At 40.9% G+C, this 18,732-nt stretch overlaps 1 protein-coding gene across 5 annotated transcripts in view; it reads left to right on the forward strand.

The window, feature by feature from the left end:
- The window catches only part of LOC103286511 (TLE family member 4, transcriptional corepressor), a 163,989-nt gene extending 146,856 nt beyond the window's left edge, over nucleotides 1–17,133 (forward strand). For all 5 annotated transcript variants that reach the window (XM_008142048.3, XM_028146281.2, XM_008142049.3 and 2 more), the window contains 6 exons: nucleotides 8,149–8,398; nucleotides 9,493–9,740; nucleotides 11,126–11,273; nucleotides 11,733–11,883; nucleotides 12,240–12,316; nucleotides 15,492–17,133. In XM_008142048.3, coding sequence (XP_008140270.1) covers nucleotides 8,149–8,398; nucleotides 9,493–9,740; nucleotides 11,126–11,273; nucleotides 11,733–11,883; nucleotides 12,240–12,316; nucleotides 15,492–15,599 — 982 coding nt within the window. In that variant the 3' untranslated portion in view covers nucleotides 15,600–17,133. The remainder of the gene's footprint in view (nucleotides 1–8,148; nucleotides 8,399–9,492; nucleotides 9,741–11,125; nucleotides 11,274–11,732; nucleotides 11,884–12,239; nucleotides 12,317–15,491) is intronic.
- The last annotated feature ends 1,599 nt before the right edge of the window (nucleotides 17,134–18,732 follow it).

Consider the following 18,732-nt stretch of genomic DNA (forward strand, 5'->3'; position numbering starts at 1 on the left):
AGGAGTTACTATAGTAACCAGTCTAAAGGAATAGTGACCAATCAGAGGGGATATCAAGGTACCAGGATCTGCAGCCTTTATAAGCCCTGGGGAAAAAGAACTCAGTGGGACTCTTCCCCCACTCTATATGGGAGTCCATTCTGTGGGACTCTTCCCCCTCCCTACGTGGGATTCTGTAATTGTTCTTCAATAAATCTCCATCTTTGTTATACCACTTTCTGTTCGTGGATTCATCTTTGATTCCAGTGGACAAAGAATCTGGGTTCCAGTCCAAAAATTTGGTATCACCGCCATCTTTGGTTAATTTTCATACTCACTCCTGATTAGCTGTTGGTGTAGCGGAGATACGGTCAATTTACATGTTTGTCTGTTAGGTAAGATGTTTAGAAAAGAAATGATTATACTGATTATGTGACTTTTCAGATTATAAGATACAAAATTGTTAAACTTAGTGTTGTGCATACTTTTCAACAGAAAAAATACTTTTTGTGTTAGAACATCTATATATATAAAAGGCTAATATGCTAAATGTTCGTCTGGGTAATGACATCATGTAGCAATACCCAGCTTTCTCTCCCTGGCGAAAAGCCTCCTTGCAGTTTCTTCAGCCCAGGAACACTACTTGCTTTATAGCCCGATGGAAACATTTTACACTTTAACCAAATGTCTGTGAAGCATTTTCCCGTGCCTCATCTCATTTGATCCTCACTGAAGTCCTAGAGTAGGTAGAGAGGAGACTCGGTGGAATCCTATTTTCTTTTCATTAGCCGGTAAATGGAGATTTAGAAAGCTTAGAAACTTGACCCTACTGAAAAGAAGTAAGAAATGGTGGAACTTGAAAATGAATTCAGGTTTTCTCACTGCGCAGAAATAGTCAAAACACTACTGCAATTAAATATTTTACCCTTTGTTCTCTCTGTGTGATCTACAATAATAATCTGCTTCGTGTTGATATTTACTGCTATGTTGCTGACAATTACCTGAAAGAGAAGTAGGGGTATTTCACTGGGCTGGAAAAAGTTTAGTTAAATCAGAAATCAGGTCTAATTAAGCAAGTTTATTCTATATCTATAAAAGGCTAAGTTGACTCGAGCATGCGCGATACATATAAAGCTCTCGCTGGTGCCAATCGCACACGTGTTTTGATCTGTCATTGTCAATTGTGAATTTGGTTGACACTTCTATTATAGAGAAAGGATGAATAGCAATATAAAAATATTTCTTATAATTAATTTCCTTTCAATGTGCACAAATCCGTGCACGGGGACACTAATAAAACATAATAAATCACCTAAGGTCACCCCCACCCCCCCCACACACACAGTAACTGCCTTTCCCCAGAAAGACTTTAAGAGTTGAGCATCTCTGTCCTAATTAGTTTTACAAAATGAATTGCTAGATTTTATAAAAAATTATAATTAAATGCATGTTCCAAACTAATGAATAAAATAGCATTTATTTGATAATTCACATTGGGTGCTCTAGTCTCTTCTGGTGAATTAGCAAGGGTTCCACTAAGTATGTAATTGGAATGACAACATAGTTTAATTTCAACATAAGCCAAAATGGACTTTCTCTCTCAACTCTGCTTAAATGAGGCTTCTATAAATAGTGTGAAACTGTTCTATTAAAACCATGGTACTAATTGTATTACAGGCTATGGCATGTGAATTCAGCCATAACAAAGACCTCAGGTTTATGGGGTTTAGGCTGCTCACAATTCTGAAGTCTTTTCTTGCTGTTTGTTTGTTTTTTATAAAGCAAGATTTTTCAAAATAGGAACAATGCTTGAAACATGGTAAATCCTCAAGTATTTGTTGACTGGCTAACCTTCTAGTAAGTTCATATGCTCCTTACAGAACCTACTTTTCTATCATACTTTATAAAGTATAACAGCCAGACCTTTAATTGTGAATTCAAGGTCTAGTCCAGTCTTGAAACATTGAAAAATTGGAGAAGGTGTTGCAAAGTATGAAAAGGGAGAATGTAACATTACAGAATTGGGCCTCTTAGTGAGGGTAAAGGAGGTGGATTGTGCGAAGGCCAAGGACCTTTTTTAAGCTAGGATTTTATCAAAAGGTGATGATCCAAATAAAATAATTGTGATGCGCATGTTTTAAAAAGAATGATGTGCAGATTTCTTGACTGTTTGAAGTATAGTTCTGTCAGAAAGTTCAAACTTCCTATGTTCTCTTCACCGTCTGCTTTAGAGATCCATTCTTAGCTCTTAGTAGCTTCACCTGCCTGTGTGCACAGCTGGTCACTATATACTAGGTGTATCGGTTAATAATGTGGATTTTGTAATCAAAGAAAACGCGATAATTTCAAGAGAAACATCAAAAGTGCTTTATTCAAAGTAATGTCCATCTCTAGCTACACATTTCCCCCATCTTTCAGGTAATTTGTGGATACCGTCCCAATAGAATTTTTCTTGTTTTGAGGCAAACCATTCAGAGACCCAATTTTCCACTTCTTCATACGTTTTGAAGTGCTGCTCAGAAAGTACGTGTGCCATCGATCAGAACAAGTGGTAATCTGAAGGAGCAATGTCTGGGGAATACAGCGGGTGGGTTAATACTTCCCAGGCAAGATCTTTTAATGTGTCTTTAACTGGTTTTGAAGTGTGTGATGGTGCGTCATCATGAAGCAAAATTACTTTACTGTGTCTTCTGGAACATTCTGGTCATTTCACGATCAAAGCATGGTTCAAATCCATTATTTGTTGTTGGTAGCGATCAGTATTAATGGTTTCACCTGGTTTTAGAAGCTCATGATATACCACACCTTCCTGATCCCACCAAACGCAGAGCATTGTCTTCTTTCCGAAGTGATTTGGCCTTGCAGTTGCTGTTGATGGTTGACCTGGATCAACCCATGCTTTTGTGCATTTGGGATTCTCAAAATAAATCCACTTTTCATCACCAGTCACAATTCGATGCAAAAAAGACTTTCATGCTGTTGAAACAACATTTTACTGATGACCTTTCAGTTTTCTATTTGTCTTTCATTCAGTTGATGTGGCGCCCATTTTCCTTCCTTTAAAATCTTTCCCTTTGCTTGTAAATGATCGGAAATTGTTTGCTGAGCAACATTTAATCTTTCTGCAAGTTGTTTTTGATTTTGACACACATCTTCATCCAATAATGCTTGTAATTGTTGGTCTTCAAACTTTTTTCGGTTGACCTGGACATTCTTTGTCTTTCACATTGAAATCATCACTTTTAAAGCATTTAAACCAGCATTCACAAGTATCTTGAGATGGAGCATGTTCACCATAAGCTTCCCGAAGTATATGATAACTTTTTCTTCAAAATTAATGTATTAAAACTTCCTGCAAATGCTTTTTTTGGCACGAAATTTGACATTTTTAAGCATAAAAATATCTATGATGTTAACACCTTCAGCAAATTTGACATATAAAGTTTTGAAGCTTGCTGTCAATACAACAAAATAGCATACATATCAAATCGCATATATGTCAACATATATGTAACTCCTGCTATTGAAAAAAATCCGCATTATTAACCGGTACACCTAGTATTTCTCTGTATCCCTACAACTTCTACCTCCAGCCCTGTGTTTCTAGGTATTTGCTGGTCTTCTCACCTAGGCATCATGAGTATGTATTACTTCCTCTTCAAATTTATCATATTCACAAAATCCCTCTCCCAATTTACCCATTTTTCAGTAACTACTAATATTGTTTCTTTTTTCCTGAAATCAGAAACTCAGTTATTATGGGCTCCTTCCTCACATCTCATAATTTCAGTCTTACAGAATCCTCTTATCTGTTGCTTCTAGTGTGTTAGCCTTCTTCTCCTTTCTAGTTCAGGACCCTCATTACCTCTCATCTAGATTATTGAAATAATTGTGTGTTATTCCTCCTACCATCATACTCCTTGTCACCATATATATATACCATATATATATACATATGGTGACAAGGAGTACGATATATATATATATATTTGCACTTAATCACTAACCATTAACTGAATCTATTATAACATCAATGCAACATTGGTATTATAGTCATTTCTGTACTTTTCTCATCACACTTCCTAGATGATAAACCATTTGTGGATAAGGCCAGTGCCCTGCCTGATTTTGTATTCTTAGCATGACATATCAGAGTATGTGGCTTGGGGTGTACTTTCTGATGCATCTAATTGGATAGAAAAAGAATAGTTCTTCAAGCTTGGGTAGCTCTGATATCTAGAAAGTTTGGCTTTTAGTACTCATGCCAGTACTTATTGCAATGTACACATCAAAGAGTTTGTTGAAATCTGATACATAGTATGTATTAGAGCTTTATTTTTTTTTTCAGTCTTGAGTATCTCACATAAACTTGCAGCAAACAGAGGACCACATTATGTCCTTAATGCAAATAGACTTTTGAAATTCTTAATAAGGGAGTTCCAGGACCATCATAGGTGTTCACAGAGTGGTTGTGGTTAAATTGAAGATTTCTCCTATTGAAAACCTCCAAAGAAATTGTATGTCTGGTTTCTTAACTATTTAAATTCTCAAAGCTCATTAAAAACCACTTAGTGATTCTAAAGAGGAGAGAAGGGATGTCTTTTCAAGTAAATTATCATTAAGAATGTATAACACCATCTAAACTTGGAATAACCTTTCTTTCCCTGCCTTTAAGATTTAGTCTTCATGACCTCTTAATTGCTAAATCTATTAGCCTTTTTCTCTGTCATCATTCCTCAGAATCTCAGCCTTTCTCTACAGGTATCACCACCTTCTCCTCCTTGCCTGAGCCGACACCTGGCTCTCTCCTGAGGGGCCCCTCCACTGCAGCCCTGTTTCATACCCACAATCCTCAGGGCCATGGTGGGGTGATAAAGGCTGTGTTGTCATTGTGCACCATCCCCACTCGCTTCTCCAGTCTCTTCTAGAATCGAACTCTTTTACCTTTTTTGTGAAAACCCTGTGCCTTTCAGGCTCATGCCGTTGGACTCTACCTGCTTTTCCACCTTGTTGGGGGACTTTCCCCAATTTATTAAGGTCTTGACACTGGCTTAGGGTCTCTCTTCCAGCAGAGTCCACCATCATCCTGGGTGAGCTGGTGTTCGTTCACAAAGTCAGTCCCACAGTAACTGCATCTTGGGTCTTGGACCAGGTCACCTCCAGTGAGTTTCTGCCTTTTTCAACTTTTGTTACCTACTCACACACTCACAAAGAAGACCTTGTCATCACCCCTCACTGTGTCACCTTCAAAATTCAAATGCCCCATCCAACACAGCTTCCTCTACCTTCACCCAGCCAGAGTAATTTTTTGAATTGCAAATTTATTCCCAGCTTTCTCACAGTCTCCCAAGCCCAGCTACCCGCTTCTCCCCTAGATTATGGCACTAGCCCCTGGCTACTTTTCCTTCTTTTATCCTGCCACCAACATTTCACTCTTCACCCAGCAATCAGAATGATCCTTTAAAACATTAACTGAATCCTGTCACTCCCGTGTACAAAGTCTTCAGTGACTTCCCATTTTGCTCAGAATAATGTCCACACTCCTCATGACAACCTAACAAAGCCTTTGTGAACATGGCCCTACCTCTCTTCATCTTGTCCCTTTCCACTGGGCCTAGCCTTCTCGCTTGGTTCTGCTTCCAGGACTTGGTATTTGCTGCTTCTCTTCCATAACATTCCCCTTCACATGTGCAAGGCCTGTGTCCTTCCTTCTGATCTCATTCAAACACCACCTCAGACCTCTCCCTGCATCTTTAGTCTTTTATCTGAAAATAAAAGTGTGTGTGTGTGTGTGTGTGTGTGTGTGTGTGTGTGTGAGAGAGAGAGAGAGAGAGAGAGAGAGAGTTATAGTTTAACCACCATTGAGGTTTTTTATCTGCTGATGTATCTGTTTTCCCTTCTGGGATATAGGCTCTGGTGGATAGGGGCTTTGTCTGTCGTATTCACTCTGATTCCCCAGCACCTGCTAGAACAGGGCTCCTGAAGCATTTAATAAGTATTCTCTGACTAAATGATAAGCATTGTATCTCACTCTACTCTTCAGTTTTCCACGCTCTTCCTCCTCATACTACCCTTGCTGGGGAAGTTAACACCCATTCCTAGATTGCAGCCCCATTGCCATTTCCCTGTCCTCTCACCATGTCAAGTTGCCAGAGAGCCGTGGTATGAGCACTGTTCACAGCATTGGCCATCTGATGTTTTAATATTTATTTATGTGAATCTCTCACTAATGAAGTTGCCCTTGCACCCACCTGCTGCCACCCACCCCCAGGCTGTAACCTCAGGAGAACAGGGGTATGTGGGTTCTTTCTTTCTGTTGTATCCCCAGTCCTGTTAGCATAGTGGTTGGCACTCTGGGGTACCCAGGAAATTAGTGTTGAATGAATGAATCTCTTGGTTGTCATATAATGAACCCATCTTCTCCCCCTTTCTTTCCACTGCATCTTCTCTCCTGATTATCTGCCTCCCCAATTGTTCTTGGTATAGATTCCTTAAAAGTAGCCTGCTCTTAGATTCTGCATCTGTTCTGCTCATGACATATTCTGCTCCAGGATTATTCTTCCTGCTCCTTAGCTTCACTATCACTTCTTTGTGGATGACCAGCCTGACCTTTTAGCCTGACTTCTCTCCTGAATCAACAGTGCTCAACTTCTGGTTGAGTTGTTTGGGTTCCCCTAGGCCAGTGATGGGCACCCTTTTGAGCTTGGTGTGTCAGACTTCGCCAAAAAACTGAGCATAACTCGGGTAGTGTGTCACTTTGAGGAAAAAACATTATTTCGCAAATGTTTCATCCTCAGGAGCAGCAAATGTTTCATCCTCGGCATGCGGCCGCTGAGCCGCGTGTCATCAGAAATGGCTACGCGTGTCAGTGCTGACACACGTGTCATAGGTTCGCCATCACTGCCCTAGGCCCTCAAGTTGAAGAAAACCAAACCTTCTAATGTACTGCGGTCTACCTGGTCACCTGGGCTCCAAGCCTGAGTCCTCCTTAGTACCTCTCTGTGTCAGGTCACACATCCACAGTCTCTCCAAGTTCTGTTGATTTGACCAAAGAAGTACCTTGCGTCTGTTGTGTTCCTAGCTTCCCCCCTCCTTCCCCCTCACCAAGTCTGACATGCTGCTTTTCTTCTATAAACAGTTCTGAGGTCTGCAGAGACAGAAAGCTCTCCCCCCTCTCTGGCGCCCACATCTTCCATAGCCACATACGTGCTTCATCCTCATGGGGCCCCTCAGTGATGTGCTGAATTTTGATGAGTGTGGCTGTCCTATAGATTTTTGCATTAAGGAACCATAAACTGTTTTAATTTGATTCTAAATCTTCTGTACAGTTGCTCCAAGTGCTTGTCCTTTGTGTACCCACAGATGCTTTCCCTTGGTATGACGTCGGTCAACTTCTTCCATAAACAGCACATTCTGAAGCTCCATGCAAAGCAGAATGGCATCATTTCAGATGGGCTCTTTGCCCCCAAGACAGGCCCAGCCCTACGCCCACCCCCAACCCCCGCCACCGCCCACACCTCCTGCCTCCAGAGGCATAACAGCCCACTCTCATCCCTGCTGACTTTAATGCCCTCAGAATAGAGAGGTCTGTGAGGGAGATGCTCTAACTTAAGTTGCATTGCGAACCAGGTACTTGACTGGAGATGGAGCTGCTGAGAGGTATCCACAGGTGGGCCTGGGGGCAGTCACACAGGACACTTTCAGGTCCTAATTCTATTTAGAATTACTAGGATTTGTTATTCAATTCCTATAGGACTTTTCTTCTTTTTTTTCTTTGCGGCACATTTGCCATCTCACCATGTAGGCCTGTATCCTCCTTAAGCTTCATCGTTTTGGCTTATTGACCTCCAATCAGTAAGTCTTGATTGGTGTGAAATGATCAATAGGCAAAATCTCATCACAGGTTTCTAAATCATCCAGGTGGAAGGCAATGCCCTAAGTGACTACTGAAGTCATACGGTGGCTAGTAAAGAGTTGACCTGAGGAGTGATTATAGTTCTAGCTGTGACTGAAAGTTATATTCTTTCCACTGTACTAGGTAAATTTGACTTGTTTGCAAATTATAAGTAGTGCTGAGAATGTTTAATGTTTCATGTCATTGCACTGATAAGTTAAGTACCACCTTTTACATTCCCTTCTTCCTGTCTTTTCTCCCCTCCTCTGCCTTAGAGCATACTCCTTCCATGTGACAGCAGACGGGCAGATGCAGCCTGTCCCTTTCCCCCCCGACGCCCTCATCGGACCCGGCATCCCCCGACACGCTCGCCAGATCAACACCCTGAACCATGGGGAGGTGGTGTGCGCAGTGACCATCAGCAACCCCACGAGACACGTGTATACGGGTGGGAAGGGCTGCGTCAAGGTCTGGGACATCAGCCACCCCGGCAATAAGAGCCCTGTCTCTCAGCTTGACTGTCTGGTAAGTGAGCATGATGCATAGGGCGTTAGACCTCCATTCAGAAAATAGTGTGGGACGGTGAGAGACCAGGATGTTGATCCCAAGTGGGCAGTTGTTTTCAGTGGTTTGTAGTCTTTCACGTGGAGATCTAAAGCGCTGGCGAGGATGCATGTCTTCTTTCAGTTCCTTAGGGCGGAATTATCCAGTTGTTCATGTGACACTGCACCAGGATAGCTGTCATCAGCTGGCTCAGTGCCTAGGAGCCTGCAAACCACTTGTTTTTCTATCTGGTAAAGGGGTGTAGGAAAGAGCCCACATAGTTTCCGGGAGAGTGCACCTAGCTGTCCTACTTTGTCACATTGCGAGACAAGAGTAACTTAATATATCCTGTGACCAACTCTGCAGACCCCCCTGGCTGTTTCATGGGTATTTGTCCTTGAGTTTTTAAGGAAATTTTACTTTGATTTTCTTCCTTAGACCAGCAGCAGGATTTTTGCTACGGTACGATGCTAGGTCAGTTTAACATAATTAACTTACACAAGATTCCTGTGACCTCATGAACTGAGAAGAAATAGTGTTTTTTTTCTGTCATTTAATGCTCCTTAATCATATTTTGCCTCCATCTGATGCTGCTTAATCATTCAAACCCACGAAGCCTTTAGCCAGGTAATGTAGGGCCAGGTGGAAGGAGGAGACTGTTAGGTCTCCTCAGCAGCCTGGCAGTTTGGCAGCAGTGGTTGGACCTCTCCCCTGCCAGGTCCCCAGGCATGGCTGCTTCAGGAGTGCGAGGGTCGCTGCGCTAATGAGCGTGTGCGCCTGTGTGTGCAAATGACTCAGGCAGCTGGTTGATTTGGTGGTGGTGGGAGTAGGTCTAGATTTTTGCATTTATATGCTAATTAAGATTAAATATCTCAGTGCTAAATTTTGTAGATCAAGTTTAAGTACTTCTCTAATTTCATGTAATTTTCTAGCATTAATCCACTTTATCATTGTCATAAGTAAAAATGGCTCATTAAAACCAGGAGGGAACACAATACTTTATGGATTTCTGCTCTCGTGTTAATGCTGTTTTCCTTTCCTCATGAGTAATCTCTTGATGCTTTTTGTCTCTACAGAACAGGGATAACTACATCCGTTCCTGCAGATTGCTCCCTGATGGTCGCACCCTAATTGTGGGAGGGGAGGCCAGCACTCTGTCCATCTGGGATCTGGCCGCGCCAACCCCACGCATCAAGGCGGAGCTGACGTCCTCGGCCCCCGCCTGCTACGCCCTGGCCATCAGCCCTGACTCCAAGGTCTGCTTCTCCTGCTGCAGCGACGGCAACATTGCCGTGTGGGACCTGCACAACCAGACGCTGGTGAGGTGGGTAAGCAGGATTCCTCACCAGGGAAGGAGGAGGAGCTGTTGTACAACATTGTACCTGAGATCTGCATGCATATCTGTCTGCCTAAAAGATGAAATAGAACTATCTTACTAAAAATTGTTATAAATAGGCCCATTTTAAGATGCTAGGAACATTATTAATATAAAATCTTTGTTTTCTGCCATAAACTTTATCAAATGAATGGGGTTGCCTTCTTTATTCCTTTTTTCTTTTTGACATTATACTAAGTGGTGTCAATTCAGGTTTTTAAAAAAAGAGGTCACTTTTACATAAGTAATGTACATAAGGTTCTCATGAGCTCGTTAAACATCCGTAATTTGCTATCTGTGCTTGCTAACAAACGCCATTGTCAATAGACGCTCTCTGAGAAGACTCACAGTGTATGGTGCTTTTGGTGTCATACGCATCTGATATGGTCGTTCTTCAGCAAGTGACTGTTGAGCACCTGCCATGGGCCAGGCATGTGTTTGGTTCTGTTCACCCTGAAAAGTCTGGATTATCTGTAGTCCCACCTTTAAGGGTGGATAGACATAACTAAGATGTCTGTTTAGAAATGAGATTGTAGAAAGTGGTGTTGATATGTAAGGCCCTGAAACAAGTCTCCACATGTCAGCACCAGAGAGAGCAGGAAGCAAGAGGTGTGGGAAGGTTGTAATCAAGCCTAGCTACAAGTCGGGGGCATTGTGCAGGAGAAGAGGCCTCTGCTGTCTGTTGTAAGATATGTAGCAGGATGAAGCTCTGTGTATGATTCCATTAAAAAAAAAGTCATTACTGTGTTCCCTTTGGGTAAGGCTCTTAAGAGGAACTGCTTCTAATCCCTTCTTCCCCCAGTGTCTTTGACAGTGTACCAGCTCCTGCGGCAGCTGAGTCACCCCGACTTTCTTTCGTTTGCCTTTCTTACCTGAGAGCACAGCCACCTGCACTTGCACCTGGAAGAATTCCTTCTCCCTGCACCCTTCCCCATAGTCTGTAGAAGGGAGATATTCCCTCCTCCCTCTTGCATTCTCTCCTTCCCTCATATCTCAGCAGGCGGATAGGCCTCGAATATGGCTTACATAGTCCATACATATGCCACAGTGTGTTTTTAATTGTTTAATTCAGTTGGAGATTTTTTTCCATCAGTTATTATTTAACAGTAATTTCAAGTATTGCCTAAGTGTTTAAAGGTAAATAAAAATACAGCCTCTCAATTTAACTTTAATCTCTCTTACATATGTGCTTTGTCATTACTAAGAATAATCAGAAAACATAATGAAATCCACAAATAAGACCTGCAATTAAATTGATTGCTGAGGAATTCTAAAGAGAGTTCACCTGAAAACTAACTTTTCAAGAATTTTCCTCTTCATTTTGACATTTTTAGGCAATTCCAGGGCCACACAGACGGGGCCAGCTGTATTGACATTTCTAATGATGGCACCAAGCTCTGGACAGGCGGCCTGGACAACACGGTCAGATCCTGGGACCTGCGCGAAGGGCGGCAGCTGCAGCAGCACGACTTCACCTCACAGGTGCGGTCTTGCGCCATAACATTTCAGAAGCCTTGGTTTTGTGAAATATGTGACATGCTTAAGAAGGGGCCTTTCCTTTATGGTGAGACAAAGTCACTTTTGACTCTGGATTAGATAGCTGAAAATTCCATTGTTTTCTATCAACATAAAACAGTATATATTCTATTGAAGGATTAATAAATCTCTTTTATTATAAGCTTTTAGCATGTTTTTATTTCAAAGTCCATTACTCTATATATATTTGAATTGTACATCATTTATTACTAAATTATGTTTGTGGAGATCTGTCTCATTAATTTGGGATCACTTCTTTGGCTTTGATTTTTTTTGCCCTGTACAATGTAAATAATCTTGATTTCCTTTATAATTTAAGTAGTATCCCCAGAAGAAACAGTGCCTCCCAGTTAGAGGAAGTGTGTCTTCTGTAGCCATTATAACTGTCTCCTGTTTTAATTCTAGATATTTTCTCTGGGCTACTGCCCAACTGGAGAGTGGCTCGCAGTGGGGATGGAGAATAGTAACGTGGAAGTGCTCCATGTCACCAAGCCAGACAAGTATCAGCTCCATCTGCACGAGAGCTGCGTGCTGTCACTCAAGTTTGCCCACTGTGGTAAGCAAGCCCTCTGTCCTCTTCTGTCAGCCAGAATCCTGCCTTCTGACCTCCTGCTGACGCTTTTTAAGTCAGGCCCTGCAGTTCATTAACATGTCCCTCCTCAAAACTACCACTTCATTACATATGCCTACTTCCCTAATGCCATGCAATTTTCTGGCATTCAGCCACTTTGTCCTTGTCATACTATAATCGACTAAATGTAGGAGCGTGGGCTATAATTTTCAGTGAAAACAACTCTTGTTTGTTGCAAATTAGACGAGTTTCCTGTGAATAGCTTGAAGCTCTGTTAAGCAGGTCTCAGTGTCTGACAGAGTATCACGAACACTGCTTTTCTCGAAATCCTCTTCCTGTAGGCAAATGGTTTGTGAGCACTGGAAAGGACAACCTTCTGAACGCCTGGAGAACACCGTATGGAGCCAGTATATTCCAGGTAACAACTGGTTTAGCCTTCACTTACCTTGTGCTCACTGCATGGGAGTAGTTTAACAAGCTCTTTCTGTGCGTCCTTGCAGATGAGTAATGGGCAGGTAAGTGTCCTAGGAAGTAGGAGCTAGTGTGATTCCCATTGCACAGAGAAAGAAGACTGTGCCTGGGGAGGCTAGTGTCACAGCCACAAGCCATGGAGCTGCCGGGAGCCTCTCTGGTTCTCTCTGTGCCCAGAGCCCAGGTGCTGTGCCTGCTGCACGGCCAGCTCTTTATGCCTCAACCCCTTTAGACGCTGTCATGGAGGGTTTTGTTCCTGTAATTCTTTTTGGTTTGCGTGGCTTATTTAAAATTTTTGTTTAATATTTTAGCATTTTGCTCACTACTATTATTATTATTGCTCTTTCTTTGAATTTCCCCCCCAAAAAAGAGTGCTATGGAAAAAAGTTCAATAAATTTTGATTAATTTTATAAACTTTTATTCTTACTGATTTAGTGGTACTTTTTGTAGTTTGTGAAATTATTTTTAAGAGAACTAAATTTTAGACATGATACACACACAAAATCTCCTCACTCTCTTATTGGTATGGAGAATTTTATAGGCAAGTTAAAGAAGATTCTCTTTTTAACCTTATTTACTTAGGATGTTATTTTTTTAGGGTGTTTGTTTGTTTGTTTGTAGGAATAACATAACAGATTTGTAGTTTTTTGACCTAGTGATATTAAGTCATCGTAGATTATAATTGAATCAAAAAATACATAGATTGAGTGAAAATACTGTGCAAAGTAATCAATAGAAGAAAAATTGCTGATTCTTGCTGTCATAAAGTTTATAATCTAATACAGTGGCAGGTTTTTTGTATTGTGGTTCACAGCCCACATATAAAATGGTCCCAACTAGGCCTTTAAAAAATAACAACAATATTAGAGTGCATGTTTTGTAGCAAGTATACATATATATCTTATGTGTATACTGAGTTGTGAAGTAAAATGTATTTATTCAGGTTGTGATCAAAAAAGTTTGAGGGCCCCGGCTGGGTGGCTCAGTAGGCTGGAGCATCATCCTGTGTACCAGAAAGGATTTGGTTTGATTCCCAGTCAGGGCATACACCTAGGTTGGGGGTTCGATCCCAGGTCGGACCACATACATGAGGCAACTGATCGATGTTTCTCTCTCACATTGATGTTTCTTTCTCCCTCCCTTCTTCCCTCCCTTCCTCTTTCCCTAAAATCAGTTTAAAAAAATAAAACTTAAAAAAAAGTTTGAGAAACACTGGTAGTGGGTTAGCAGCTGCATGTCAAACATTTGATTTTTAAGTATTCAAAGTCCTAGTTAAAATCCTGAGGGTATTTTTGTTTGCTTGTTTGATCGTTTGTTAGCACAGTTCAGTTAAAAGTTAACATTGACCCCTTTGTAGTTAGTACAATTGAACAAGTTATCCAAGAGCTCAAAGTGTGATACATTTTTCTTTCTAACTATTGACCCCCTCCCTGCTTGCTAATTGTTCTCCAATTTTTCACAGGGGAAAATTAGAAATATTTTTACATTCCCCATTAAAAAAATGTAGTGTTTTGCCCTGACCGGTTTGGCTCAGTGGATATAGTGTCAGCCTGAGGACTCAAGGGTCCCAGGTTCGATTCCGATCAAGGGCATGTACCTTGGTTGCGGGCACATCCCCACTCAGGGGTGTGCAGGAAGCAGCTGATCGATGTTTCTCTCTCATCGATGATTCTAACTCTCTATCCCTCTCCCTTCCTCTCTGTAAAAAATCAATAAAATATATTTTTTTAAAAATGTAGTGTTTTATCTTAATTTTATTTGTTTATTGTTGACACTATTACAGATATCCCCTTTTCTCCCTTCTTTGCCCACCTCTACCCTACCCCTGCCCTCTTCTCTGGCCATCACCACTATGTTGTCTGTGTCCATGGGTTTTGCATACATGTTCTTTGGCTAATCCCAATATTTTCATTGCTCTGGCCCATGTACCTTGCTTAAACACTATGGCAACCCTCTAGAGAGGGCAGGACAAGTAAGATGTCTTCACCTGTGTGCCTTTATTAGGAAACTATACATCATGATCAAGTGTGATTTATTCCAGGGATGCAAGGCTGGTACAATATTCTCAAATCAGTAAACATGATACATCACATAAACAAATTGAAAGAAAAAACAATCACATGATTATATCAATAGATGCAGAAAAAGCATTCGACAAAATCCACCATTCATTTTTGATAAAAACTCTCAGCAAAGTGGGAATAGAGGGAGCATATCTCAACATGATAAAGGTCATGTATGCCAGACCTACAGCCAATATCATACTCAGTGGGCAAAAATTAAAAGCATTTCCCCTAAGAACAGGAACAAGACAGGGATGTCCGCTTTCATCACTCATATTCAACATAGTACTGGAAGTCCTAGCCACAGCAATCAGACAAGAAGAAATAAAAAGCATCTAAATTGGAAAGGAGGAAATAAAACTCATTATTCGCAGATGGCATGATATTGAACATAGAAAACCCTAAAGACTCTACCAAAAAACTAGATTTAATAAATGAATTTGGCATTGTAGCAGGATACAAAATCAACACTCAAAAATCGATGGCTTTTTTATACACCAATAATGAATTCTCAGAAAGAGAAACTAAACAATCCCATTTACCATTGCAACAAAAATATTAAGATACTTAGGAATAAACTTAACCAATGAGGCAAAACACCTGTACTCAGAAAACTATAGGAATTAAAAAAAGAGATAGAAGAAGATATAAACAAGTGGACAGAACTGTGAGGCTCAGGCAGGTTAAGTGACATGTCTGGTGGTTGTAGCTCCACCTGAACCCAAGTCAAAGGAGTGAAGCTGAGGGTTTTCATACTACGCTCTGCTCTGACCTGTCTGGAGAACAGGATTTGAAATAGGGCCTGGCTTCCTCAGGTAACTTGCCTGGCACCTACGTGGAGTAAGAGCCTGTAGACTGACAGGTGAAGTGACCCCAGAGGGCACCTGGCTCTGCTGCGTTAGGAAGCACCATGACTGCCTTTCCTGCTTCGGCTCGCCCTCTTTGGGCAGCGGAACACACTATGCTTCTTTTTGCTCTAAGTTCTCCAGTCCTGCCTTGCAGTATTAATGGGCTTCTCTTTTGTATTTAATCTTTTTATTTTTATGTTTCTTTCCCAGTCCAAAGAATCCTCATCGGTGCTCAGCTGTGACATTTCTGTGGATGACAAATACATTGTCACTGGCTCTGGGGATAAGAAAGCCACGGTTTACGAAGTTATTTATTAAGGACAAATCTCCATGCGGACTGGACTCCTTTTCCTTGTAGCACTTTGTTCTGTCAGCGCCCCCGGACCCTCCACCCTATCTAAAACCAAGGATTTCAAATACTCATTGCAGTAGTGGCGTCGAGCCTCCTTCCTTCCCCCTCCTCCTCGCTATGGAATTGTGAATAGTCATTAAGAACCTGTGATACCAAATCTTCAGCTCTTTACTTGGAAGAACATGGAATAACCATACTTAACAGTGAACGGAAACTTTATGTATTATATCTGTAATATATTTATTTTGTTTAAAGAAGGCTTTCTAACAATGACTGACTAAATAAAGCTGTCTGCTCCTGCATTGATGATGCGTTGTATTTGGTACCCCTCCCCCCCTTTTTTGGCAAAGGAGGGGAAAGGAAGGTTTAAAATAATTGATTAAAAATGTCACTAAATGTAGACTAATGACTGTATAGAGATGTGAAATGTATAATTACATATTGAAGCAATATGTTGCTGTGTTAGATTTATTTTCTACTTATTTTCAAGATGTTTGGAAATTTGAACAATTAGAACATGACAGGCCACATCATATTCATTTGAGTCTATTTGGACAACCTTAATCAGTATATCTATAGCTTTAGATTATATTCGATAAAAGTAATTGGACTTTTTCTTCTTTTTTTTTTTGACTTGTTGGCAAGTGTCTTTGTAATATGTTCTTAATTCCTTTTTTTATTGTATTATAGACAAATGAACAAGTTAAATTTGGCCTCAAAGAGAGAACTTAATCCCTCTGAATATTTTTGCCACATTTCTTTGCAAAGGGAGATGTTTCTCTTGGGACAGTTTTGTCATTAGAGATTATGGGCTATTTTTTGGCATGTTCGCAAACTGCACAGATTCCTCCCCCTGTGCAGGTCAAGTCTTTTACAAAACGAGGACAGCAGAGGAGGATTTGCAAGGACCTCCCTCTGACCCCCAGGAAGAATGGACTCTCGCCTGGGATGAGGACTTACTTCCTTACCTCTGCTTCTTTCCATGTCTTAGTTGGATGTCCCTGAAATGGACACAGGCTGTGCCATTGTGCCAGAAACATTGTGTTATCTTTTATGTTGTCGTTGTTGCTGTTAAACTATGATATGTGACTCTTTTTTATTATTTTTTGTTTGAATGCTTTAAAAATCTTCTAAGTCTGTGGATCTGCTGATGTACAGTGCCTTTGCTGCTATGGATCAAAATCAAGAGAACCGTGTAGATAAACTTTATTGTATAAGTAGAAAATTACTTAATTTCATACTAGAAATGGATGGATGCTGCAAGTTGAAATGGGCTGTCCATTAACGTTCCTAATGTGGTAGCAGAAAAAAACTGGTGTCTTAAGTGCTTAGTGTTTGATGTCATTAACAGTTTCGTAAAACCCTACAGTGTAGAAAGATTTTGATACTAAACTGTGCATTGTACATAGTTTTAATGCATTGTATTGACCACCAGTACTTCTATAATGGTAGATTGTTTGTGCATTCAGACTTTTAAGCATTAAACATAAATAACTTCTAGTATGCTCATTTCTAATTCTTTGTTCTGCTGGCAACAGTTTATTTTTGTCTTGGACTATGCCACTTCTAGCTATTTAAAATTATTAGTTTTATTCAAGGAGATTAGTGTTAAACTAATGTGGGCTTTTTATTGTTGCTACTTTATTTTTATATTTACTTTTACTTGAGAAGAGCTAGAGGGAGAGAGGTTATCAATGACAGGTTGCTACCAAATATTTATTGCGTGCCTCTTCGTGCATAAAAATACTGTCCGTCAAAAAGTGGTCCTGTTACTCAAAGCCTTGATGCTTTAGAACTGCTGCTCAGTATGGTTACCACTAGCCATCTGTGCCTGTTTAAGTAGGTTTATTAAAATTAGAGATTCATTTTATCAGTCACACTAACTACATTTCAAGTGTCCAGTAGTCACAGGTGGCTATGGGACAACACGAATTGATAGAACCTTTCCATCATTAAGGTAAGGTCTGTGAGACCAACGATGCTTTCGAGTCACCCACACATAACATTTCCAGCCATGTGGGTTTGGGAAACATTCCCAACATAGTGCATACAGTCTCTTACAGCACAAGGCCTCTTGGACTGCTACTGGTTGGGTGTGAACATTTGGCATAAGGAGGAGCTTAAAGAATTTTAAATTCCTGGGATTCAAATACCTGCTATTTTCAGGCTTCACTGGGTGGAAGCCTGGGAGACAAGAGCCCCACGGTGGTGTGGCGTGTACTCGGTGCTCAGCGGCAAGAGGTGTTGACTTCTTGTGCTAAGAGTTCAGTGTTCATCAACACAAGGTTGGAAGCAGCACTTCAAGTGTGAGTACTGTGAGAGCTGCTACATCAGATGATGACATTTTTTAAGTATTCTTAGCTCAATTAATTGCAGTGTATCTTTATTAAAACTTCTTAAAAAGTGAGATCTGGAGTAAAATCATTTTGGCACAAACAGTAGGACATTTGCATACTGCATTTAAGCTTCCAGGAGGAGGAAGTGCCACCCTCAGTAACTTAATTCCTTTTGGTGTCTGATATGTCAAATCTGAGATGTCCTTCAGTTTTTTTCTGACCCAAACATTGTACTGGAATAAAAATTGAGATGAATCCGTAAATAGTCCTACCTCTTTAAATAGGCATCTGTCTCCTCTCATTGTAGAGGTTTTACCAGATTCAGTTGTTATCTACCTAATAAAAAAGTAACATGATAATTGACTGTACCTTCACGATGCCCACCAGCCAATCGGAGTGAGTATGCAAATTAACCCAACAAAGATGGTGGGTTGATTTGCATACACAGGTGCCAAGTGGCTGGGGGTGGGGCAGGACACAGGCGTACCGCACCACCCCAGCTGCTCTGGGCCTCTGGGCAGCATGGGAAGGCGGAAAGGCGGCTTCGACCAGAGCAATGGCGCTGCTGGCAGCCAGGGGAAGGAAGGCCCATTCTTGCATGAATCTTCATGCATCGGGCTTCTAATATCTAATATAGAATACTCAGGCCTGGATTGACCTGCAAAGAAATCTTAATGTTGTTGATGTAATCATAACTTGGTTTACCATAGTTTTTACTCCCAAGTAGGGTGTTGCAGAGTCTAAACAACAACATATAGGAAAC

This window comes from Eptesicus fuscus, chromosome 15 (assembly GCF_027574615.1).
Source record: "Eptesicus fuscus isolate TK198812 chromosome 15, DD_ASM_mEF_20220401, whole genome shotgun sequence".
In the NCBI taxonomy this organism is placed as follows: domain Eukaryota; kingdom Metazoa; phylum Chordata; class Mammalia; order Chiroptera; family Vespertilionidae; genus Eptesicus; species Eptesicus fuscus.